The sequence below is a fragment of the Artemia sp. Qi Xiang Cuo genome, chromosome 10 (assembly GCF_049724085.1).
Source record: "Artemia sp. Qi Xiang Cuo chromosome 10, ASM4972408v1, whole genome shotgun sequence".
NCBI classification, from domain to species: Eukaryota; Metazoa; Arthropoda; class Branchiopoda; order Anostraca; family Artemiidae; genus Artemia; species Artemia sp. Qi Xiang Cuo.
In genome coordinates, this window is record NC_142803.1 from 51,948,496 (window position 1) to 51,975,532 (window position 27,037).

Here is a 27,037-nt window from a genome sequence, read left to right on the forward strand (position 1 = left end):
TAGTCGTGATGCTAACTAATCGTACTAACATTGCTGAAATTCTTTCATTGTATTTTCTGCACTGAAGTAATACTTTTGGTTGCTTTTTATTTTTTTTCTGTTATCTAGTCAATTCGTTATCTAGTCTAGTCTAGTCTAGTTATCTAGTCAATTCGATCTAATAGAAACTATCTATGAGTGTCTCAATCGCAACTCCTAAAACGAACCCATAACACGCATCCGCGAACAATCTTCTCCCGAGAAAAATAAAATTGCATCTCTGCATATATTAGAACTTGATACCTCCAGTGTGGGGTTTTATCGACATCATTCTCCTCTTTATTGGAAGTGTTTTGTCTTTTTATAAGATTATGCGAATATTCTTATGTCAAACAGAAAAAAATTTGCTTGTTTGGAATCTCCGTGACAATAAAATTGTATTGATATTTATACTATTATCGAAATTCTATTTCAGTGTTTTGCGATCTATTGTACAGGTTGCTTTTTACTTTAAGTTTGACACCACGGACTGTTTAAGTATTTATATATTCTTTTATTCAAGTTGGAAGCTGCTGATAAAAAATAAAATCTTTGCGACAATTTTTGGCAGATAAATAAAACGTTTAATGAAAGTACATAAGTAAAACGTGTACATCGTGAAACTGACAGTGCACTTTCTTCATTATGGAAAAATTTGAATTACATAATAGAACAACCGATGCTAATAACACGGGCGGGATTATGCTGCACTACCATCAATTCTTGCAAGGAGGGATTTGCTTATATGAAATATATTTGCTTATATGAAAATAATGTCAATATACCAGTGTAACAATCTGCACCAATGTGTCTTTTTTTGTGCCTATAGTGATTTATTGTTTAGTTGAACATCCCTCTCCATATTCCCTAAAAATTTCGACTAAATATCTTTAGTCATTCCTAGAATGTTGCAGATAGGCCTTTTAGACTTCCTGGATGCGCATAATGTCTTTAGATTTAACTCACAATGCCCCTTAACGTTCCCTAAAATTTTCTACCGGATACTAGTAACCTTTCCTGAGATGTCACAGATACACCCTATTGACACCTTTGATGTACAAAATATTTTCGATTTAGTCCTACATCCCGCTCAACATTAACTGTTTCAAACTCATACACTTTGCTGTTTCTAAAATTCTGCAGATTTAATCTTATGAAAATATTGATACATACAGGTCTTCTAATTCAGTTTAATACCCTCTTTAATATGCAGGTAGGTCCTTTAGACAACTTGCATGTGCATTTTGTATTTTCATATATTTAAAAATACCCTTCATTATTCCCAAGTTCAAGCAAAATACTCTACGCAGTTGCTGAGATATTGTAGATATTCTTTTTGATAAACTGAATGCACATATTACCTGATGCACATTTTGTCTTTTGATTAAATTAAATATTCACGGAGACATGCGCTGAAAATTCCAACGCAAAACCCGTAGATGCTTTTGAGATAATGCATACACTTTCTTCGCACCTGTGATAAACATCCCCCGTAACTTGCCCTGAAAGTTTCAACTTTATACCTTTAGTCGTTCCTGACATTTTCCAGATGCACCCTTTCGACTATCTGGATGCACATAGTTTCTTCTGATTTTACTTAATATTGCCTTAAACTTTCCTTAAAATATTAATCTTAATACATTTACCCCTTTCAGATACCCAGGACCAAACATGCCCCCTTCTTAGTAATACAACCTATTTTTTAAATAACGGGCAACTTGCTCACTTTAAACCCTTGCCCCAGGGCCTGAGAGGACCATGTCATCCCTTCTGGCATGATGCTTTGGGCGTGAGCCCCAAAACGGCTGATAAAATTTGATTTATTCGAATCAAAGCTTACGTTCTTAAGTCCTTGGGCTATGGATATCGGTGAAAAATTAAAAGAAAAATTTTTTCGTAGCCAAATTAATATGGATTATGGGCCAGGTTTTATTTTAAAAACGGCGTAAACGGGTAAACGGCGGCTCTCACCGTCTACATACTGTATTTTTTTTTACCACTTTGCTTATTTTGTTGTTTTCATTTTGTGGTATTTTCTACGCTCGTAAATGAGGGCCCTAACGTAATTGTTAACGTAATGATGACACTTCACTGTGTCATCCCTTGACTATTAGTTATTTGACCTTTCAATAATAGTGAACCAAATTTGTATTTCGAAATTTGGATCGATGGTCTTTGTGACTGACGGTGACGGGAATCTAAAAAGGATACGGGAAGGGAGGAGTGCCTTCCAATAACTTTAAACTCTTAAAAAGAACAATAAAGCATGCAATTTTTAATCAAATAAGGCATCTCTTTCCGTACAAACTGAACTGGAAAAAAATATAGTTCTTTGAAGCATAATAGAACTGCGTGTGGCTCTTTTGGCCATGTTGAGTACAAGAAAAACAAATTGCACCGCAATACTCATAAAAGACACTTTATTGTCAACAGCCCCCCCCCATACACAATTTTTTAGAAAGACGGGTAGGGGTCAAGAGACTCCGGTCTCCACGCCATAAAAGTTAATTTTTGGTCTACTGCTAACAACATTATTTTAGTAGACGGTTTCTTGAAAACAGTCTCAAGGAAGGGGAGGGGGAATTTCACCTCTTCGTTAACCAAGACATTCTTATTTAAACAACATTCACCTTTCTGTGAACCCCTATGAAAATTAAGATATTTTTAATTAAATGACATACCTTCATCACTGATATCATCTATATCAGAATCGGAAGATTCAAAGTAAATGGTATTTTCCTTCCTTTGTCGCAGATTTGGTTTTTCTTGAACATCCGTTGTTGATTCAACTATTGATAAAAACTGTTTTTTTACTTTCTTTTCACTCTTTTTTGATAGAGAATCAACTTTAAAATCTGGAAATGAAAGAGATGATTCTTAGTAAAAGTTATGTAGCCTTGCTTAAAACACAGTCTGTAAATTGACTTTGTACGGTATGGTAAGTGTCATTCTTGTCTTTCCTAACTGTTTCTAATAAACAACTTCCCTTCGGAACGAATTGAATCCAAGATCAGAATCATTACTTTTTTCATAATTGATTTTTTTTTCAATTGTTCGACACACATCCTTGTCATATCTGTCAATAAGACAAACCAAAGTTTAATAATAACATGGGGTTTTCTGAACTTTGACGTCATACTTTTATTTCGGAAATGGAAAATAAAATTGACAGGAAATCAGCTTGAAAAGTTTGTACCACAACAAATTTGTCCCGAGCTATTCTCTATCAATACTACCTTTTCTATTCTTTTCTCAGATTCCTGTTACAGACAGAAAACTACTGTTTCAAGCTTCCATATTGAACAGTTATAAAAAAAATTATGCATGAACTCTTGACTTTGATTGGCCAATCAAGAATTTTATGACTGAAAGTTGAACAGTGTTCAATTCGAGAAAATTCTGAACAGCGTATACAATTGGCACTGCATTCTTGCGTAATTTTGATTTTGCTACCAACTGTGACAATAAATTAGCCCAAGTATAAAATTTTTTACAAATAATTTTGTGTAAAAACCAGCTATAGATAATGAAAATGAAACAAGAAATACATGGTAGTTTAAGAGTTAAGGTAGACAATATTATTTTTGTTACGTTTACAAATTAAAGTGGTAATAAAAGAAACAGCCACAAGTAGTCACAGTCATAAGTTGTTAACTTTTGGAAGTAGCAGTAGAGGAACTGAAAGTTTCAACTTAGTACCGTCAGCAGTTCCTGATATATTGCTGATAAGACCTTTCAACAGCCTGAAAGCACACAGTGTTTGATTTAGTTCAACATCCACCTCAGCAGTCTCCGAAAATTTCAACTTAATACCAGTCATTCCAGATGCACCCTTTTGAAATCTGGATATACATAGTTTCTTTTGATTCAGTTCAAAATCCCCCTCATTTTGTCCAGTTAATTTCCACTTACTACCCTTAGCCGTCCCTGAGATATCACAGATATGCCTTTTTAGCAACATTTGATACAAAAGGTTTTCTCGTTTAGTTAAACACACCCAAAACGTGCCCTGACAGTTTCAACGTAATACGCTTAGTTGTTCCAGAGATATTGCACAGACGCAGTTTTTTTTTATAATTTTGATACACAGTGCGTTTTGACTTAGTTTTATTTCACCATCAACTTGACTTTGAAGTTTCAACTTAGTACCCTGGTCTGTTTTTGGAGTATCGCATCTATGTCATTTTGACGACCCGGATGCACTGAAATTCTTGATTTATTTGCATATTAGCAGAAGTATTGGTAGTAGTAGCAGCCCTGAAAGTACCGACGCAATACCCTCTGCCGCTCCTGAGATATTGCTGTAACGACACTTTGACAATCTACATGCACATATTGCCTTTTGATTTTGTTTTAAATCTCAATCAAATCTGAGTGAAAGCTTCAACTTAATTCTCTGTTCTGTTCCTGAAATAATTACATCTGTGTCATTTTGACAAGAAGAACGCACTTAAGCTTTTGATTTAGCTCAATAGTAGAAGTAGTAGCAGAAAAAATAGTGGCACTAGTAGTATTGAGTTTCAACATAACACCCTCAGTCACTTCTGAGATATTGCTGATGCGTCCTTTTGACTACATGCATACTCACGGTGCCTTCTGATTTAGTTTTACATCCCCATAAGTTTTCCCCGGAAAGTAGCTCTGAAAATTTCAACTAAGTAAAAATTTCCCCAAGTCGTTCCTCAGATATTACTGATAAACACTTTTTGCCCACAGTGGGGTTTGATTTGGCTTAACATCCCATGAAAGTTTAACTTCAATACCCTTAGCCTTTTGAGACCCAGGATCAAAAGATCTTCCTCAAGTTTCTACGACAGCCCATTCTATACGAAAGGGTACGGTGAAAATAAAGAATAGTACAAGGAAGTCATATCACTCTTCACTTAGAACGAATCTATTGTGGAAGAAATTCCTTCTTATCTATATACTAAAATGATCCTTTAAGAATTCTCAGTCACCCTCGAGTTGGTGTGCTAGAGCTAATTGTGATCAAATTGAAAATTCCATCATTTTTTGAAAACTTGTGCATAATGATGATATAATTACTCCTCCTTCTTTTGAGCAGGTCCATTTTGGTGAAAAACTCTTGGAATTTTAGACTAGGATAGAGCATCTTTTGACTAACTTAATCCGTTGATAAACTCCCTAAAGATAGTGGACTTTTTTAATGAGGGAAAGTAGGGTATACCACTATTTTTTGAAGACGGCAGCATTTTTGGGAATGTTTTAGAGCCATATATTCCAAAAGTAGTACAATATTAAATTGCTTATAAAATTTTATTGAGTTAATCTGTCAGATTTTTAGGCTTTGATAAAAGTTATATTATTTAGTGGGTAGCCAACTAGAGGAAAAGTGCCCCCTCCCCTCCAAAAGAAATTCTAAATTATTTCAAAGAAAGTACACAGAACAAGGGGAAAGCATCTTTTAGGAATCAGTTAAATTGACAATCCTAAAAATTTCCGAAAGAATCTGTCTCCTCTGGCGTTTTTCTGCAACCCAGTTTTCTTCTTAGGTTATGGACACAGCAATTTTAACACTAATGTTTAATAAACAAAAACTTCAAATTGAAAAAGGCGCAGGCTACAAGAGATCTTTGGACTCGAAAATACAAATAAGACAAGGAGGATCCAAAAAGTGGCACAAGCTTTCTCCAAAAACCACTAAGGTTAAACACTGCTACTACTACTACTACAACTACTATACTACTAATACTATTGCTAGAACAACTACTTCTATTGGGAATACTACTATGGCTAACGGTAATAAGGTGAAAATTTCAGGAAATGTCAAGGGAGAAGTTAAATTAATTAAAGCACACTATGTGCATGCAGGTTGGCAATACTACTACTAGTAATACTACTACCACTAATACTTCTACTACTCCTTTCGTGACTAATACCCCTAAGGCTAATGGTGTGAAGATAAAAATTTAAGGAAATACGGAGGGGGAAGTTAGACTAAATAAGACCACTGTTTGAATGCAGCTTGTCAAAAAGGGCGTGTCAGGAATATCTTAAGCGCAGTTTGGGTATGAAGCTGAAATTTACAGGGGTTGTTGTGTGGGATGTTGAACTAAGAAACAGGTAATATTTGTATGCTACCACTACTACTACTACTACTATTCCTAAAACTAAGGGTGTTAGTGTGAAAATTTCAGGGAGTATTGAGAGGATGCTGAACTAAATGTTCATGCACATTGTCAAAATGACGTATCAGCAATATTCCAGGAGCTGTTTAGGACATCAAGTTGCAACTTTCATCGTGGGTTATGAAGGGAGTTAAGACACTACGAGCCTGTAGATTGTCAAAAGACCGTACAAGCAATACCTCAGTAACAGCTTAAAGCATTAACTTGGAACTTTCAGGGTGTTTTGAGGCGCATATTCAACTAACAAAGGGGCACCTTTGTGTACTACTGCTACGACGATTACTGATGTGAGTGAGGCTAATGGTATTAACTGAAACTTTCAGAAAATGTTTAGGGGAAGTTTCAACTAACACACTACAGATAGAAGTTGTCAAAGAGATAAATAAGTAATATCTTAGGAAAGGCTTAAAGTATCAAGTGGAAACTTTCAGGTCATGTTGCAGGGGATATTGAACTAACCAAAAGGCACTATGTGCATATTACTACTAAAACTGGTACTACAACTACAACTGTTACTAATACTATTGCCACGATTACGATTACTACAGTATTATGGTGAAACTTCCAGGGGATTTTGAGGGGGATGTTGAAATAAATCGAAATAAATTATGTCGATGCAGGTTATTCAAAAGACATAACATATATCTCTTAGAAACAGTTTTAAGGATAAAGATGAAACTTTCAGTGTATGTTAAGAGGGATGTTGAGCTAACCAAAGGTACTATACGCATACTAAAGCTACTATTGCTTCTAATGCCACAACTAATACTACTATTACGGCTAAGGCTACTACAGAGAAATTTTCAAGAAATGCTGAGGATGTTGAATTAAATTGAAACGCACTATTTGTATACAGGCTAACAAAAGGGCGTATCAGTAATAACTCAAAACAAAGTATTAGGTTTAAACTTTCGGGACAATTTGAGAGGAAAGTTGAACTAAGAAAATTCACTATGTGAATTTTCTATGAAAAAAAGCGTGTAGGCAGGTTACCAACAGGGAGCAAAATCTCAGAAACGAGATGCTTCCCTTTCTGAATGTTTTCTCGATTTTGCTGTTAATTTTAAATTCTTGTTAGAATAGAAGACAGCAAATTTCAATACTTGATTTGTTTTACTATACTTAGAAAAGGACGGTTTTTCTTGAGAATCATCAGCAAGAGTCAAGAGTGAGGTTCAGTAAGACGGAAAAGATAAAAAGTTGATTAACTCAAACCATTGTGTTTTTAAAATAGCTTTACTAAACTATTTTACAAACATTTGCATTTCCAAATACAGTACAAACAGACATAAAAAATTTCTTACTAACCAAATAGAAATCAAAATTTGAAGTGCCAAGGACAACACAAATGAAACCTGATTCAATAAACTGGTTCACTGGAAACTTAAACAGCTATATATGTTTTCAAAAATTAGGAAAACTCAGGAACTCAATTTTTCATAAAAAAAAAACAGGTTTTAGTAGTTAGCCAGCAACAAGTTTGACAATAAGGAATGTGTGAACAATCAGCAGAAAATGAGCAAAGAAGAATATACTATCATGCAGTTCTAGAAAGCACGACATTCCTGATCACTGTAGCAAAAGACAAACACCACCATTACTTGGCAGTAAACCGGAAAGAAAAAGTGACAAAAAAAAGTGAATAACACAAAATTTAACTCTGAACCATCCTCTGCTTAGCCAAACCTAAACAATTGCTAGGAACCGTCAGAATGCTTCGCCCAGTAGTTTTTGTGGGTTTTTTTTTTCTAGCTGTATAAATGTCAAAGTCACAAGATACTTGAAAAGAAAAACAGTATGCTTCACGGTTCTTACAAAAATATGTCATTGGGTAGTTGGAGTTTGGAGTTGGAGTAGTTGGAGTAACATTGGGGAAGCAGTTTCCGGTTCTTTGTAGCTAAGGAATTGAAAAGGAATAACATTATGGATAAAATTAATCTTGATACCATAGGAAAAACCATAAAAATACCTAGAAGAGATTAATATGTGTATTTATGCAGCTTATAAAAGATATGTTTCAGGTCTGACAAGTTTTTGAATTTGTGAGAAATGTAAGAATGAAACTCTAATATTTTGTTATCAAGTAGGAATTGAAAAGAAATATATACATCACTGAATAGATAAAATCTAAACTAAGCATTTACATGCTTATCATTCACTGAAGAATAAACAATTCAAGTTGTTACTTAATTGACTTGTCTAAAAAAACATATTATTAAGACTAATCTATATCCTATTTTGCTATTTTGTCGTCACTTTATTGGCCAAACAGTTCGTTGTAACGAACTGTCAGTAAGGAACAACTTCACCCAATCGTAAACAAAACTTAAAAAAAAAACAATTTTAATAACAATAAATATAAGCTTTTTATGGTGATTCGGAATATATAAAATTTATTAAGTTTAATGTTACCCGTCAGAAGCTAAGAGCATGAGAAAATGTGTCTGATTTTCGAAAAAATGTGGGACTACTCCCAAAAGTCGGAAGATCTCAATGAAAATAACACCATCATATTCAGCATATTGAAGAAGCTTCCGACGGTTTTTGAGACGGAAGCTTCAAGCTTCCGTCTCAAAAATGTAGAATTTTGCATATTTTTTTCCTAGAAGAATGACCAATGATCCGTGCTTTTTTGTATTTTCTCCCCAGGGGTGATCTTATCGAGCTAATGGCTCTAGAAGATCAAGAGGTAGCTCAATCGAACAAAAGTATAAAGTTCTACTGCCCTTTATCAGTGACAAAATCCGGAAATCATATACGATTTTTGCTTTCATTGTCTTTAGCTGTTCAGTCATATATGCATATACGTGGGGAGAAGTATCCAAGGGGAATTTGCAGGTATGGTAAATTTTTCGCGAAAGAGGGACGGAGAGGGAGGTAATTTTTAGACTAGATTTATGGAAAGGATCAGAAATTTAAGTAAAAAACATCATTTTTTTAACTGAAAGTAAGAAACATAAAAGATCTAAAACCGAACTGGCCGGCCATGACTACGCACAGGGAGAGAGGAAAATATCAAAATGAATATAAAAAACAAACCGGACTGCGGCCAGAACAAGGGAAAAAAACAGCCAGTAATTGGTTTGGGGGGGGGGTCGATGGTTTGACTCTGTAAGCTCAGCCAGAGTCCACACAGCTGTGAATGGGTACCTGGAGATATCTGGGGAAGGTAAACAGGAAGGGTTAGGGAAAGCACAGGCTGGCTGGACCTCAACTCCCCATTGCAATTCCTGGCTGAAGGGCCACGAAACGGAGACCAGCAGTGCCGGTTTGGACCTTGAGGGTCTAGTGCCGTCATATTTACTTTACTTACAGGCTTTTAGAAGCTGTCCTAGTCAATATTTTGGTTCATTTAAAAGACATCTTATTTTGTAACAGTTAGGTTGTTACAAAATAAACAGTTTGGCTGTTACAATTAAATTCGTAAATGAAATAATAGAAAACAGACAGAGTAAACATAATAAAAAAATAAACAAATTTCCAAAGTCTTCCGACTCGAAAATGACTAATACTTATATCTCTTTAACATAAGTACCTGGTATAGGTCAAAAAAAAACAAAATTTACGTAAATATAACATTGATGCTTGCCTTGAATCAATTAGACCATTCAGTAACTTTCTGAATTCTTGGAAGAATCGGAATCGTGGGAATTTAGGGAGTGGTGTCTATAGCATTCCTTATTCTTGTGGAAAATTTTACATTGGCCGAACCCACCAACAGCTTGTGAAACGGTTTATTAGCATCATAATTCAATCAATAAGGCTCTAAAATTGATACTTTCGTTTCTGATTTGGCAGAACACACTTTCTTCCACCCTGATCATTGTGTAGAAATTGAGGAGGCGATAGCCATTTCTAACGACAGAGGCATAAAAAAATGGGTTAGAGAAGCCATTGAAACGAAAAGACATATTTTTGCTAACGGATAATTTAAATATTGACTCAATTTAATCCAAAATTTTTAAAAATGATAATATTGTTAATAATGCTAATAAGATCTTAACACAAGAACAGAAGAATTTCAGCGTTAACTGCGAAAAAAATATCATTTAACAACAAAATAATCAATTTAATATTCATTTTCTTTATTTTTGTATCCAGTTGCTTCTGTGTGTTCACTGAAGTCACAAGTAATTGTTTATAGACCATTACTATATATAGAGAAATACTCTTTGGTGTTGAACCACAGTAGTACTAATTGTAAAAATACAGATATTAGTTTATTTCTTTTTTTATTGTTTTTAGTTTTGGATTTTATTTGATTGTATAGATTATTTTAGACATTATCTTTAGTTTTTTTATTTACTTTCTTCTATATTTAGCACTGCATACGCATTGGTTTATACAGGCGAAATATCCATCGTTTTAGTTTATTTTTTCCGTCTACGGACCGTAGTCCCGTTCTTCATTTTTAGGTTTATTTTTGTCTTTGTTACGGAAGGAGCAAGATTAAAACTTCAACAAACAAAAATTATTCCAAAAATGAGAGGGGCTGTACCATTCTCCATTTCTTGCTCGTTACACTATTTTTTTTTTGTGCTTTAAAAAAGCCACTTATTCAAATTCAACGGCCCCTGTGTTTTAGTTAAAATTCAGAATTTCGGAAGAGGGTCCGGGCCACAGCCCTCCTACTTACGTATCCTCTGTTGGATGGGTGTATTTGGGTGCTCCTTTGAGTTAGAGTAGAGTAGAATATTTTTATTTATAAGATATACATAAATAAATGTCACAAAACAGCGCACATACCTGGTGGCATACTTTTGTTGTTGCCCGGTTTTAAAATCAATTTTTGAAAAACTAAATATTCGGTACGTTCTTGTTCTAGAACCTTCAGCACTTTTTCATTTGTGTACTTTTGCCACGCAAACTTGAACCAGATTTCTGGTAAAAATTATTCTTAGTAATATTAAATTTTGAAAACCAAAAAAAATTTTCAGCTGAAACTAAGGAGCAATATTGAAACATAAAACAAACAGAATTTATTCTGTAAATTAGGATAACTCAATTCTCCTCCTCCATCCCCGCCAACTGTCTCTTCCTCTATGCCCCCCACCTATCTCCTCCGCTATCACCGCCAACTATCTCCTCCTCTATCCCCGCCAATTATCTCCTCCTCTATCCCCGCCAACTATCTCCTCCTCTATCCCCACCAGCTCGCTACTACTCTAACACCACCAACTATCTCCACCACAATACCCGCCAATAAAATCCCCCACTATCCCCGCCAACTATCTCCCCCTCTATCCCCGCCAACTCTCTCCTCCTCTATCCCCACCAGCTATCTCCCCCTCTATACCGGCCAACTATCTCCTCCTCTATACCCGACATCTCTCTACTCCGCTATCCCGGCCAACTATCTCCACCTCTATCTTCGCCAACTCTCTCCTCCTCTATCCCCACCAACTATCTACTCCTCTATCCCCGCCAACAATCTCCTCCACTATTCCCGCCAACTATCTCCTCCTCTCGCCCCAACAACTCACTACTACTCTATCCCCAACGACTATCGCCACCTCTATCCAGGACCACTAACACCTCCTCAAACCCGCCCAACTATCTCCACATCTCTCACCACCCCCAATCGCCACAACTCTCCCCCCCCGCTCATACTCAACCTTTGAAGATCAAAATGACATACTGAAGTAATTAAGCTTTCATTATCATGGCGAGGCTCAATTATACTTTCAATATGTGCCGTACCAATTCTCAGTGAATATATATTAGCATATATTATATTATAATATACATATTATGTAATATATTAGCATATATTATATAGTATATAATATATAATATAATATATAATATATTAATATATTAGCATATTAAAGCAAGTGTAAGATATTCTAAAACTTGTGTTGACTTGGAATCACAGTGAACATTACAAAAATAACAAATAAATACCTTGACAGTATCCATCAATGGTGGAATTGAAAAAAACGTCTTGTTTTGCCTTTTCATTACTTCTCTTGAACTCATTATCAGTAAACTTAAATCCAGTAATATCCTCAGAAAGATGATTCTCCACAATGACATGTTCCTTCATATCATTTACGTTCGGACATAAACAAATGGGGCATTTCTTTTTTTCATCAGTTTCATGTTCTATATAATGAACGGCAAAATCTGAGTAGTTATTTATTTCTTTACGACAAATTTCACAGTTAAATGACGACCCTGTTTGACAGTTTGTAGACTTATGAAGTTGTAGGAAATAAAAAGAATTTTCAATCTTTCCACAAGCAATACACCGCCATTTACCACCGCAGTTTTCTTCAATAGTGCGTTTTGTTAGCTTTTGCATCTCAACAGTTGTTTTTAAATAAATTTTTTCATCTAGTTTAGAATTGTTGGACCCACTGGTCAACCAAGTAGTTTCTCCAGTACTTGAAAAATCCTTAACAAGTTCACTACGCTCCTTCTGAGAACGACCGTTACGGAAAGAGACTAAAAGATCAGAGGAAAATGTAAGGTAGTTGAATTATCACCCGATAGTCAATATTAATATACCAAGCAGTCAGATTCAAGGTGAGAAAGTTAGAATATAAAAGGAACACTGTTATGAATAGGTGCAGTAAACTATAACTTAAGAACTATTTTAACTTCCGAGCTTTCTGACTTGTTTATTACACCCCTGTCCCCCCCCTGGTCAAACTGACCTGATAATTCTCAAATTTTGAAAACTTAAAATTTTGTTTAATTTTTGAGGGGGGGGGTTTCTCATACTATCACAAGAGATTATACGAAACTGTTTTTTATAGTTATGTCCGAAGGCTTTGCTACTGTGTACTCGTGTTGGCTATATAATACTATTTAACCTTCACAAAACCTAGTGCAGGGTTTTAAAAGCTATTTATAGCAAAAGACGTCATTTTATTTATCCTATAAGAAGTGGGAGAGGAGAAAGATTACGAAACAAAACTTGTTTTGTGACTGACATTCTACTACCCCCCTTACTGTTCAATGACTTGATTGGAATGAAAGAGGCTTGAAAAAAGACAAACTTAACACCTGTTTACATTACCAATGCCAAACATTTTTTCAGTCGGCAATACTGACATCGCTTTCGGTTGACTATTTCGACCACACAATTGTTTTTGTCGGGGGCATTCATAGTTTACAACGCTACTTTGTGATCTTCTAAAAATCCTTTACAACCTCCAAGGTTATGAATCAATGATGGACTCCACTTGACTTAGCCCCATATACATTTAAGCGGATGATTTCAATTGAACTAAAAACCGAAAAAGAAGTACACAAAATAATTAGGACTAAAAAAATTATTAATAAATAAAAACTAATGAAAATATTAGCAAAAACAAAGGCCCATCAATGTAAAAGGTTTGAGACAGATGGTAAATTTAAAAATTTCATTAAGCCCCCTCCCACCTGAGGCCATGTTTTATATAATTAACAATTCTGCTTAATTTTTCCGCGTTCAAGAATTCAACAACTTTAGAAGATGCATATGAGATACTGGATATCATCAATTAAAAATTAAGAGCCAGCAAAAGCTTGGCAGTGTTTGGGAGTCGTGTAACCCTCTGAAAAAATTTCATTTTTTTGGTTTTAAGCATTTCCCAATGAAGTTTCGAGCAGAACTGAGCATTTTCTTGAAAAAGGAAAAAAATGGGTGCACATCGCTGAAAACCGTCAGTCTCACCAGCCTAAAGCACCTGTCTTATAGTTTCCAAACCAGTTAGTGAAAGAAAGACCTGCTTTTCTTTTTCCTTAAAAGTTGGCAGTGGGGGAAGGTTTTATATTGCATGTTTCTAATTTAAACGAAATGTTATCTGGCTATCTTTTATTTTAAAAAATCGGCAAGGAATAAGGACTACAAGGGCTTTGTTAGGAATATGTACAATTTTTTTTTACATATTCCTATGTACATATAATTTTGTACATATTCCTATGTATATATAATTTTTGTACATATTCCTATATACATATAATTTTTGTATATATTCCACGCGACTATGTACAAATTTCTGTACATAGTCACCACTTGCTATTTTTAGCAAAAATCAGATAACATCTCTTATGTTACAAAGTTAGTCTGCACTTGATCTGCATACTCAATTCGGATCAGATTCAAGAATTAGTTTTCAATTTACATTAAACAAGTCATCTCCAAAGTTTGAATAGTTTTCTCTTCTATGTAAAAGGCTAAGAAGAATATAATGCATTAATTCATTGGAAGAGGCATTGAACTACAGTAAATCAGTGTTAACTTAAAGCAGTGGTATATCCAGGATTTTTTTAAGGGGGGAGGCAAAATAGGTTGATCCGATAAACCTGCGCTAGGAGCAAGTTTAATTAACGCAAACTTGCGTTAATTAAGTAAGTTACACTACTTTAGACTTTGTTAGGGGGGAGGGCGCGGCGCCCTGCCCCCCTCCCTGGATCCCCGACAGACTTAAAGACAATGACAGGCAAGGGTAAATAAAAACGCATTTTTAAAATTTTAAAAAATACTTTTACCTCCAAATGTCAAAACATTGCTGATATTTTTTTCTTCTTCTTTTTTTGGACTTTTTCGGACAGAAGAGGGTCTGAAGTATTTAGAAAGAGAAAAGAGGGTGTACCATCAGGGGTAATGAGCTCTGGGGAAAATACATACCGTTAGAAAAGCTATTAGGAAGCCTTACAAACACGTTTTTCAGACGAAATTTTAAATTATCCCTCTCCTCCAAAAGTTTAAACATTCCTGATAATTTTCAATTTTTTTTTTAATGTTTCGTATCTCAATAATGTCTGAAAGTTTGAGCTTTGAAAAAAGATTCAGGAGAAGAGAAATACAAAAGTCCTGCATAAATATGTAAAAACCCATCTGCTCTTTTTATCTTAGACTAGAACAGAATCTAGTGAATAATTTGCAACCAGAATTTTATTATTTTGTATTTTATTGCGATTTTTGCAATAATTCCTTAAGTAGGTTAGTTAATTTACTAATTTTTTGTTTATTAATTAACATTATTCTGTTAACCCTTCTGGAAGCATCTAGAGACTCGAAGAATTTTCTCTATATCATTCACACATTACAAAAATTAAAGTTTCATGAAAAAAAGAATCATGTCCTGTTTCAAAATACTGAGACCAAGTGTGTCAAAATGCCAGTTTATGCTTTATTTGATAAAAAAAATTAGCCTAAAGTAAAATAAACATGATGATGGAAAGGCTTTTGTATTCTTTCTATATGAATGCATACCTTCTTCCTTTAATGTGAAAGAGTCAACCAGAGCCTGAGATGAGTTGAAAGAACTGCTCTTAGGAGTGTCAAAGCCATGGGATGAACGAGAAAAATTTGAAACTTTCATGTGGTCATCATTCTTAATTAGCAAAGGATCTGCGATTTCTGAAACATAAAGTGACTGAATGACACAAGAAGCACAAGAGAACACATGCCGAAACAAAACGTGCAGTAGACTGTGTAAGGAACCCTTTGTTGCATTCTCTCAAGGGAGAAGCTTTGGCTTGAAAATTGCCTCTTTCACCTCGCTTAGGCTTATGTTTAAATTTCAAAATTTTAAAGAAAATAAAAGTATTCAAAAAAATTAAATTGCTGGCAAGCAAAGTTTCAACTTTGTTACGTGAAATTTTAATTTTAAGACATTACATGCTCGTGTTTTGACAGGTTTTTGTTTACCTACTTTACTTATACTGAAATTATACAAAATTGTTGTAACAACTTATGCATTTGTTATTTCTCTATAAGTCCTGGAAAATATTTGATTTGCATATTTTTGATTAGGTTTTACACTCTGAAAATCCTGTTTGACCGAAAAAAAGAGTTTGTGGAGGAGATTGTTGAGAACTACTTTATCTCGGAGAGATTTGTTTTAATGTATTAGTTAATGTTCAATTTATTCACTCGTGATTAAGCCAAATCTAGAATGGGTGGCGGGAATACCAGGTTGACCTCTACTGGCAATGAAAATTTTGGAAGAATTTTTAGCTTAAAACTACCAGCAATTTTTTGGCTCGAAGCATTCCTTGTCCAAATCTGTTGGCAAAATATGTCAGCTTCAAGCATTAGTTGTGAAATCTACTGACAATCTGCTAGATACTAGTTGGGAAAAATGAAAAAATTATTTTTTTAATTATATTTGGATGAGTTTTATCTTAGAAATACCAGTCATTTTCAACGTAGAGTATTTTCTGACAAAATCTGCCGACAAATTTTCCACTGAGCAAATTTTCCCCCCCAAGTTTATTTTCTCTTAGTATAGAATAGACTCTATTGAAAAATTTGAGCCCAGGGTTGATTTTACGAATTTCACAATAATTCTTTAGTTTAGCCTTCTGGGAGGATCTAGAGACTTCGAGCATTTTCTCTACATTCTTCACATATTCCAAAAATTAAATCGCGTCAAGATTCATAAAGACTGAGACCAAGTGTGTCAAAATACCAGTTTATGCTTTATATGATAAAAAATTTAGGCTAATGCAAAATAAACAAAAGAATGGAAAGATTTTTACATTCTTTCTGTTTGAGAGCATACCTTCCTCATTTAATGTGAAAGAGTCAACCAGAGCATGAGAAGAGTTGCTAGAGCTGCTCTTAGGAGTGTCCAAACCACAGGATAAATGTGAAAAATTTGAAACTTTCATGGGCTCGTCATTCTTAATTTGCAAAAAATCTGCGGTTTCTGAAAGATAAAGTGATTGAATGACACAAAAAGCACTACAGAGCATGATAAAACGTGCAGTAAACTATGCAATGATCCCTATGTTCATTCTCTGAAAGGAGAAGTCTTGGCTTGAAAATTGCCTCGTACATATTGTTTGGGCTTTTATTCTAAATTTCAAAATTTTGAAGAATACAGTGGTATTGAAAATTAATCAGTAGAATAGAAATAACTGTTACAAAATTTGATGGTATGTCAAGATAAAAGAAAAGAAAAGAGAAAAGCCTACAAACTACGTGAGACCTCTCCTGCCCTCCCCAGCTCATTCTCTCTAAGTCTAAAATAGACTCTAGACAACAAATTACATACAAAATTGTTTTTCCTCCTTTTTCTAACAACAGATTTCTTGCAATGATTTCAAACTGTATTTTAATGGTACCTGCATTACGAACACTATTGTCAGCATGCGAAAAAGTTTAAGGTCAGCATGCGAAAATGTAGGATGGATGTAAGTTTGTTCAAATGCTAAGTAGGTTAAGTAAGGATAAAAAATACGTCTCTTCTTTAGTTTTGAATCTATTTGATTCTTAATAGTATAAGAAAAATCAGACTAAAAAAAAAAAAAAATAATAATTTTGGCACAGAAAAAGTCTACTTGCATAAACAGGGATATTGTATCAAAATCCTGAAATGGAGGAGTTTTTGAAAGGGCTCGATTTTTTTGCCTTTTTCACTAACATTGCAATTTTTAGACAAGGAACCTCGCTACATACAGCTGTCTATTCTCATTTTTTTTTTTTTTTTTTAAACTTTAATAAATTAGAAATTATTAAGACTTTAAGAAATTATTAAGACTTATATGTATATTAAACTGTCAATACACATTCAACTTTTTTTTAGTTAGGGCAAATTACGTTCTGGTCTTGAGAAGGCATGGGGATTGTCAGCCTTAGTCATGTTAATTTCTGCTCGGACTCAGTTATTAATTGTAATTTCTGTTCGTTTTGAATTCTCTTTATTTTTTTATGGTGATTTGTGGTAGTTTTACGGTTGGAAGATTATTTCACTTTATTTCTGCTCATTTTATTTAATTGAGCTATTCACTTTTCTTTGACAAACTTATTTTATGGGAAAAATTTTCGATTTAATCTATGTTCGTTTTTTTATTGATTCAGTCTTTTCTAGGGAAAAAGAAAATAACATTTTATATCTTTTCAGTTTTTTACTATAAGAATCCATAATTTGTATTGCTACTTGTATGTAGGAGAAGATTTTTCAAAATTTTTTAACAACATACACTCTTTTGAGAATCCGGACACAAATAACATTGTTTAATTTAGTTTCCTCATTTTGACCTGAAAAATAAACTTAAGACTATTCCCACAAAATTCCATCTATGCTCTTTGACAACCTGGATAGTCTTACACTCTTTTAATTAAGTTAAATTGCAAGAGAAGATGCAGTAATAGTAGTAGCACAAAAGTTCCAACTTAATACCCTTAGTCGTTCTTGGAATATTGCTGGGATCTTATTGGCAACCAGCATATATAAAGTGCCTTTTGATTTAGTTTTAAAACACCATTTAGTTTTAATGCATAATGGACAAATTGTATAACTGGGAAAGGTTGACATAGCCAATATCCCTAGATGCATAGTTACTGGACCATTCAATTATACTGAACAAAAAGACTATCTCAAAATTTCGATAAGACGTGTTTTGAAAATTAGTGGGCTTGGAATGAGGGCTGCTTGCCCTCCAATCACTTTTGACTCTTAAAAAAGGCACTAGAGCCTTTATATTTCATTCGAGTTAGCTCCTTTAAAAATTTCAATGAAATTGCTATCTATGATAGAGCGGCGCTGCCTATGATATTACTTATATCCGCTTTTGAAAAGCTGCACACATGCCCTTTTGAAAAGCTGCATATATCGTTTTTCGTTTAATTGAAGCTCTCCCTAAAAGTTTCACCTTAGTACCTTTTGCGTCAATAGTTACAATAATCGTAGTAGTAGTATTAAAAGTACACATAGTGCCTTCTGGCTAGTTCAAAATCTGCCACAACTTACCCTAAACGGTCTAACTTAATAATGTAAACCGTTTTTGAGATATAGCTGTGTCACCCTTTTGACGGTCTACATAACCATAGTCTGTTTTTGATTTAGTTCAACATTTGCCATAATATTCCCTGATACATTAATGATGCACTCTTTTGACAACCTGTATGGGCATAATGTTATTCGATTTAGTTCAGTACAACTTCAATATTACCAAATTTCTTTGCCTTAATACCCTTAGCTTTAGTAGCAGTAGTAGTACCAGCATTAAAAGTGGTAGTAGTAGTAGCATAAAAAATAAATTCTGGAAGTTTCAACTTAATACAAATAGCTGTTGCTATGGACATTGCCGATGTATACTTTTGATAACCTGTATTTTCATATACTTCCTGAAATTTTTATCTTAATGTTCTTAGCTTTACAAGAGATTGCAATAGAAGTAGCAGTAGTAGTATTAGCAGCAACTGTAGTAGCGTGCACGTATTGCCTTTTGGTAAATTTGTTTTCCCCTTTAAGCATTCTCTGAAAGTTCCAACTTAATACCCAAATCCATTCTTAAGATACGGCCTTTTGACAATCTGTATGCACTAAGTGTGCTTTGATTTAATTAAACTTCCCCCTCAACATTCAGTCGAATTTTCGCTTTCATACATGTGGTCTCAATAGTACTAGCATAATGGTAGCAGTGGCTGTAGTAGCAGTAATAGTGTTGCATTAGTAGTAGCAGTGACAGTAGTAGCAGTACTATTAATGGTATTGGTAGTGGGTACATATTGCCTTTAAGTCAGTTGAATGTCTCCATCACGATGCGCCAGAAGTTCCATCTTGATACCGTAAGCCGTTCCGAAAATATTGCTGATACATTTGCATCAGCAATTAGTGTGCACATAATATGTTTTGATTTAGTTCAGCTTTCTCCTCAACGTTTCTTCAGATGTTCATTTCAATATCCTCAGTCTTGGTAGTACACACTACAGAAGCGGTAGTTTTACTGGGATTAGTGGTAGCAGTAGAATTAGGAATAGTTGTGGCAGTAGTAGCGTGCAAATATTGCCTTGTTGGTCAATGGATCGTCCCGCTAATTATTTCCTGAAAGTTCCAAATTAATACACTCAGTCATTCCTGAGTGACACCCTTTTGAAAACCCGTACGCACATAATGTGTTTTGATTCAATTCAACTTTCCCCTCAATATTGTCTGAAAGGCTTACCTGAATGCCCTTCGTCTTTATGAAAAGTAGAGGTCAAACATGCTCACCTTTCACAATATCATATACTATGTGTAAACAATGGACGAATTACCCTGAGGGCCGTGAGGGAAATGACATCCCCAAAGACACAATTGCAATAAGATTTTACTTGCCTACAGATGTGAAGCTTTGGCGAAGTTTCACTTTTTAATTTTTAAATTGATATTTTCTGAAATTATAATTCCGGTTGGCATAAATTAGATTTTTAATTTATTTTTAATTAAATCAAATTTAATTCGTATTTGATTTTTAATTAAATCAAATACGCCTTCTCTAAAGTTTGTACGACCACGTTTTACATAAAAACTTTACATAAACATAGACAACATTGCTGATGTCCCCTTTTGACCCCCTTTTCACCTTAATACTCTTAACCTTACAAGTAGTTGCAATTGAAGTAGAAGTTAGAGCGGTTGAGTAGCAGTAGTAGTAGCAGTGGTATATGTTAGGAGCAGCATGACTATATTACCTTTTGATCAATTGACCTTCCTCTTTGAGTTACAGCATTCTCTATCATGCCTTAATCTTGCAATGATTTCAAACTGTAATTTAATGGTACCTGCATTACAAACACTATTGTCAGCATGTGAAAAAGTTTAAGGTCAGCATGCGAAAATGTAGGATGGATGTAAGTTTGTTCAAATGCTAAGTAGGTTAAGTAAGGATAAAAAATACTTCTTTTATTTAGTTTTTAATATATTTGATTCTTAATAGCATAAGAAAAATCAGACTAAAAAAAAAAATAATAATTTTGGCACAGAAAAAGTCTACTTGCATAAACAGGGATATTGCATCAAAATCCTGAAATGGAGGAGTTTTTGAAAGGGCTCGATTTTTTTTTGACTTTTTTTTTTTTGATTTTTTTTGCATTTTTCATTAACATTGCAATTTTTAGACAAGGAACCTCGCAACATACAGCTGTCTATTTTCATTTTTTTTTTTAACTTTAATAAATTAGAAATTATTAAGATTTTAAGAAATTATTAAGACTTATATGTATATTAAACTGTCAATACACATTCAACTTTTTTTTAGTTAAGTGCAAATTACGTTCTGGTCTTGAGAAGGCATGGGGATTGTCAGCCCTAGTCATGTTAATTTCTGCTCGGACTCAGTTATTAATTGTAATTTCTGTTCGTTTTGAATTCTCTTTATTTTTTTATGGTGATTTGTGGTAGTTTTACGGTTGGAAGATTATTTGACTTTATTTCTGCTCATTTTATTTAATTGAGCTATTCACTTTTCTTTGACAAACTTATTTTATGGGAAAAATTTTCGATTTAATCTATGTTCGTTTTTTTATTGATTCAGTCTTTTCCAGGGAAAAAGAAAATAACATTTTATATCTTTTCAGTCTTTTACTATAAGAATCCATAATTTGTATTGCTACTTGTATGTAGGAGAAGATTTTTCAAAATTTTTTAACAACATACACTCTTTTGAAAATCCGGACACAAATAACATTGTTTAATTTAGTTTCCTCATTTTGACCTGAAAAATAAACTTAAGACTATTCCCACAAAATTCCATCTATGCTCTTTGACAACCTGGATAGTCTTACACTCTTTTAATTAAGTTAAATTGCAAGAGAAGATGCAGTAATAGTAGTAGCACAAAAGTTCCAACTTAATACCCTTAGTCGTTCTTGGAATATTGCTGGGATCTTATTGGCAACCAGCATATATAATGTGCCTTTTGATTTAGTTTTAAAGCAACATTTAGTTTTAATGCATAATGGACAAATTGTATAACTGGGAGGGGTTGACATAGCCAATATCCCTAGAGAAATAGTTACTGGACCATTTAACTATGCTGAACAAAAAGACTATCTCAAAATTTCGATAATACGTGTTTTGAAAATTAGTGGGCTTGGAATGAGGGCTGCTTGCCCTCCAATCACTTTTGACTCTTAAAAAAGGCACTAGAGCCTTTATATTTCATTCGAGTTAGCTCCTTTAAAAATTTCAATGAAATTGCTATCTATGATAGAGCGGCGCTGCCTATGATATTACTTATATCCGCTTTTGAAAAGCTGCACACATGCCCTTTTGAAAAGCTGCATATATCGTTTTTCGTTTAATTGAAGCTCTCCCTAAAAGTTTCACCTTAGTACCTTTTGCGTCAATAGTTACAATAATCGTAGTAGTAGTATTAAAAGTACATATAGTGCCTTCTGGCTAGTTCAAAATCTGCCACAACTTACCCTAAACGGTCTAACTTAATAATGTAAACCGTTTTTGAGATATAGCTGTGTCACCCTTTTGACGGTCTACATAACCATAGTCTGTTTTTGATTTAGTTCAACATTTGCCATAATATTCCCTGATACATTGCTGATGCACTCTTTTGACAACCTGTATGGGCATAATGTTATTCGATTTAGTTCAGTACAACTTCAATATTACCAAATTTCTTTGCCTTAATACCCTTAACTTTAGTAGCAGTATTAGTACCAGCATTAAAAGTGGTAGTAGTAGTAGCAGTAGAATTTAAATAGTAACCTTAGTTTTAGTAGCAGTAGTAGTAGTAGTAGCATAAAAAATAAATTCTGGAAGTTTCAACTTAATACAAATAGCTGTTGCTATGGACATTGCCGATGTATACTTTTGATAACCTGTATTTTCATATACTTCCTGAAATTTTTATCTTAATGTTCTTAGCTTTACAAAAGATTGCAATAGAAGTAGCAGTAGTAGTATTAGCAGCAACCGTAGTAGCGTGCACATATTGCCTTTTGGTAAATTTATTTTCCCCTTTAAGCATTCTCTGAAAGTTCCAACTTAATACCCAAATCCATCCGTAAGAAAAGCCCTTTTGACAATCTGTATGCACTAAGTGTGCTTTGATTTAATTAAACTTCCCCCTCAACATTCAGTCGAATTTTCGCTTTCATACATGTGGTCTCAATAGTACTAGCATAGTGGTAGCAGTGGCAGTAGTAGGAGCAGTAGTAGCAGTAATAGTGTTGCATTAGTAGTAGCAGTGACAGTAGTAGCAGTACTATTAATGGTATTAGTAGTGGGTACATATTGCCTTTAAGTCAGTTGAATATCTCCATCACGATGAGCCAGAAGTTACATCTTGATATGTAAGCCTTCCAAAATATTGCTGATACACCTGCATCAGCAATTTGTGTGCACATAGTATGTTTTGATTTAGTTCAGCTTTCCCCTCAAGGTTTCCTCATATGTTCATTTCAATATCCTCAGTCTTGGTAGTACTCACTACAGAAGCAGTAGTTTTACTGGGATTAGTGGTAGCAGTAGAAATAGGAATAGTTGTGGCAGTAGTAGCGTGCAAATATTGCCTTGTTGGTCAATGAATCGTCCCGCTAATTATTTCCTGAAAGTTCCAAATTAATACACTCAGTCATTCCTGAGTGAAACCCTTTTGAAAACCCGTACGCACATAATGTGTTTTGATTTAATTCAACTTTCCCCTCAATATTGTCTGAAAGGCTTACCTGAATGCCCTTCGTCTTTATGAAAAGTAGAGGTCAAACATGCTCACCTTTCACAATATCATATACTATGTGTAAACAATGGACGAATTACCCTGAGGGCCGTGAGGGGGGATGACATCCCCAAAGACACAATTGCAATAAGATTTTACTTGCCTACAGATGTGAAGCTTTGGCGAAGTTTCACTTTTTAATTTTTAAATTGATATTTTCCGAAATTATCATTCCAGTTGGCATAAATTAGATTTTTAATGATTGAGGTATCATTATATCACCTTTCGAATATTTTGAACAAATACTTATCTCAAAATTTCGATCAGAAGTGTTTGGGGAAATGAGGGTATCAGGGGGGGGGGGGGGACTTGGTACCCTCGAATCACTTTTGACTCTAAAAAGTGAACTAGAAATTTCAATCTCCAATCAAATACGTCTTCTCTAAAGTTTGTACAACCACGTTTTACATAAAAACCTTACTAAACATAGACAACATTGCTGATGTTCCCTTTTGATCCCCTTTTCACCTTAATACTCTTAACCTTACAAGTAGTTGCAATTGAAGTAGAAGTTAGAGCAGTTGAGTAGCAGTAGTAGTAGCAGTGGTATATGTTAGGAGCAGCATGACTATATTACCTTTTGATCAATTGACCTTCCTCTTTGAGTTACAGCATTCTCTGACAGTTACAACTTAATACCCAAATCCATTCTTAAAATCCACCCTTTGACAACCTGCATGCACATAATGTGTTTTGGTTTAGTTCAAATTCCCCTTCAATATGCTGTCAAATTTTCACCTTCATACGCGTAGCCTCAACAGCAGTAGTATCATAGTAATAGTGATGGTAGGAGGAGCAGTATTAGCAGTAATAGCGTTGCATTAGTTGTAATAGTAACAGTAGTAGCAGCAGCAATAATAACAGTAGTAGCAGGTACATGTTGCCTTGTGGTCAGTTGAACATCCCTCTCAACATTTCCTCAGATGTTCATTTCGGTTCCAGGCAAATATCCCCCCCCGGAAAATACCACCCGTAAAGTACCCTCCGCGGAAAATACCCCCCCCCCCAAAAAAAAAATACCCCCCGTGGAAAATAAGGCTTTCCAAATTTGAGAGTTTTATTTGAGTTTCATTTTTTTAATTTCCGTAGGAAGGAATTTTGGTACTTGTGTATTATGCGCCCCTCACTCAAGTTTACGCTGTGTAAAATTCGAGAACACACCGTTTTTTTTTTGTTAGTTTCTTCGCTACTTTATAAATAAATTTGCGCTATAGATTTGCACATTAGGGGGGGGGGGTAAGCAGAGCGGGTCTGCATGCAAAATGTGTTGGCTACAATTATTCTGCATATTAGATAGATATACAAATAAGTGTATTTTAAAGCCAAATATACGGCCATGAACACAGTAAAATAACACAAATGAATATAGTGAATGAGAGGGGGGTGTTGAAACCCCTCGGAACCCCCCCCCCACCACGGAAAGTAAACCCCGTGGAAAATACCCCCTCCTTGAAAAATACCCTCTCCCTATTTGGAAAGTAAGGTTGCTAAATTTGAAACTTTTATTTGAGTTTTATTTTATTTCGTTGAAAAGGGCTAAGGAACGGGAAAAAGAGGAATTTACACAACAGAAGTGTCTGAAAAACTTAGAAAAAAAAAATCCATTTGTGTTGAAAAGACTTCCATATGATTTTCTTCAATTTTTTTGCAGTAGTGGGTGCCAAATTTAAAAAAAAATTGAAGAAGAAAAAAAAAATTTGGGCAAACAATCATCAATATTAAGCTAAAACACATGGCACCAAAAAGTTTAAGAAGGTTTGGCTATCCTTTGAAAGGATAGTTGGTTTTGGGAACCAACACATTCTAGATTGTCTGAGTTTTTGCTCACGAAATCATTGCCAGGTTCTAAAATTTTGTTTTTCTTATCTTCCATGTGTAAAGCTACCACAAATCACCATTAACAAATAAATGAAACCCAAAACTAACTGAAATTATAATAGATTCCCTAGACAAACTAAAATCGAGCAACAATTATAATACGTATGGCTGACAACACCCATGTCTTCTTCAGACCAGAACATGATTTGCACTTTACTAATAAAGAAAAAAAAAAAAAATTAAAAATAAAAAAAAAAAAAAAAAACCGTGTATTGTCAGTTTGATATACGTATTCTGATATCTATTCCTTATAGTCTTAATACTTCTTTATTTGTTAAAGTCAAAAAAGTGAAAACATCTAAAATGTATTTTGTTTTCAGTAAAGCGCAAATTACTTTCTGGTCTTGAGGATATGTGGGGGTTGTCAGCCCTACTCATGCTAACTGTTGCTATTTTGAGTTTGAATAGGTTATTTATTGTTATTTCTGTTCGTTTTGGGTTCAATTAATTTATTCATAGTGATTTGTGGTAGTTTTACGCTTGGAAGGATTGTTTGAATCTATTTCTACTCATTTTTGGCTTAACGAGGCCATGGGCACCAGCAAGGGGGACAGAGGGGGGGGTCATGACCCCAACAGGGAAAATTGGAACTACATAGTTATTATAAGGAAACCAAAGGAGAAAAAGCAGAACAGAGAAAAACCATGGAAAAAATATTAGTCGCCCCATTATTGGTTCCCTGCCAATAGATTTTGACCCATAATAAGGAAAAATATAAGTTTCAATTTGTGACTGAGTGACCCTAACAAGTTTTCCACAAAAAAATTTTTATATGATTTCGTTGGAGCAAAAAAAAAAAAAACAACCAAAAAATTCTTCTTAGTAATGAATGGTAAGTAAATACTGATCCTTGTCAATAACGAAAGTATAAGAGCCTAACACTTTTGATATTATTTAATCAAAGAATCAGCTTTTTTATGGTGATTTTAAATATGTATTTGCTTATTAGTAATTAGTGTAGTTATTAGAACACAAGAAAATTTGCATAATTATAGAAAACACAAGGAAAACAACTTAATAAGGGGCGATTTCGGTACAAATATGCCGTCAACTTTTGATTGCATTGCAAGAGTACCCATAAGCTGATCTATGAAGCCACAATAATCAGAAATGTTTCCCTGGATGGAATGCTATATTTCAGTATTTTCCCCCTGAACGGATACGTTTTTTGTGTTTTATTATCAATTTTTTTCCAGGAGTGACTGTTTTTATTTAATTGTCACTTTGAAAAAAATTTAATTTTTTACAGTTATGAAGTATAAAGTTGTTGAATAAACTGGGTTTTGGCATTCAAAAGCATATGGAAGGTATTGAATTACATAATTTTATGTGATTTTCTTAATCTTAATTTTTATGTTCTGCATTGAACAAGTTACTTTGATAATGTGTTACTTTTTATAAACACTCAGTCTAAAGGCATTAACTTTTTTGGTATTTGATAACCAAGTTCATAACTGTCGATATTGTTAAAAAATATCCATCCAACACTCCCCCATTGCTCAATAAAACTTAATGCTGGGAGTTTGCACTTTAGTTTGAGTAAGTAG

At 34.2% G+C, this 27,037-nt stretch overlaps 1 protein-coding gene across 1 annotated transcript in view; it reads right to left on the reverse strand.

The window, feature by feature from the left end:
- The window catches only part of LOC148947869 (uncharacterized), a 74,165-nt gene that overhangs the window by 16,148 nt on the left and 30,980 nt on the right, over positions 1 to 27,037 (reverse strand). The window contains exons 5-7 of the mRNA XM_089095517.1: positions 15,376 to 15,522; positions 12,072 to 12,614; positions 2,700 to 2,873 (exon numbers count right to left, since the gene is read on the reverse strand). Coding sequence (XP_088951643.1) covers positions 2,700 to 2,873; positions 12,072 to 12,614; positions 15,376 to 15,522 — 864 coding nt within the window. The remainder of the gene's footprint in view (positions 1 to 2,699; positions 2,874 to 12,071; positions 12,615 to 15,375; positions 15,523 to 27,037) is intronic.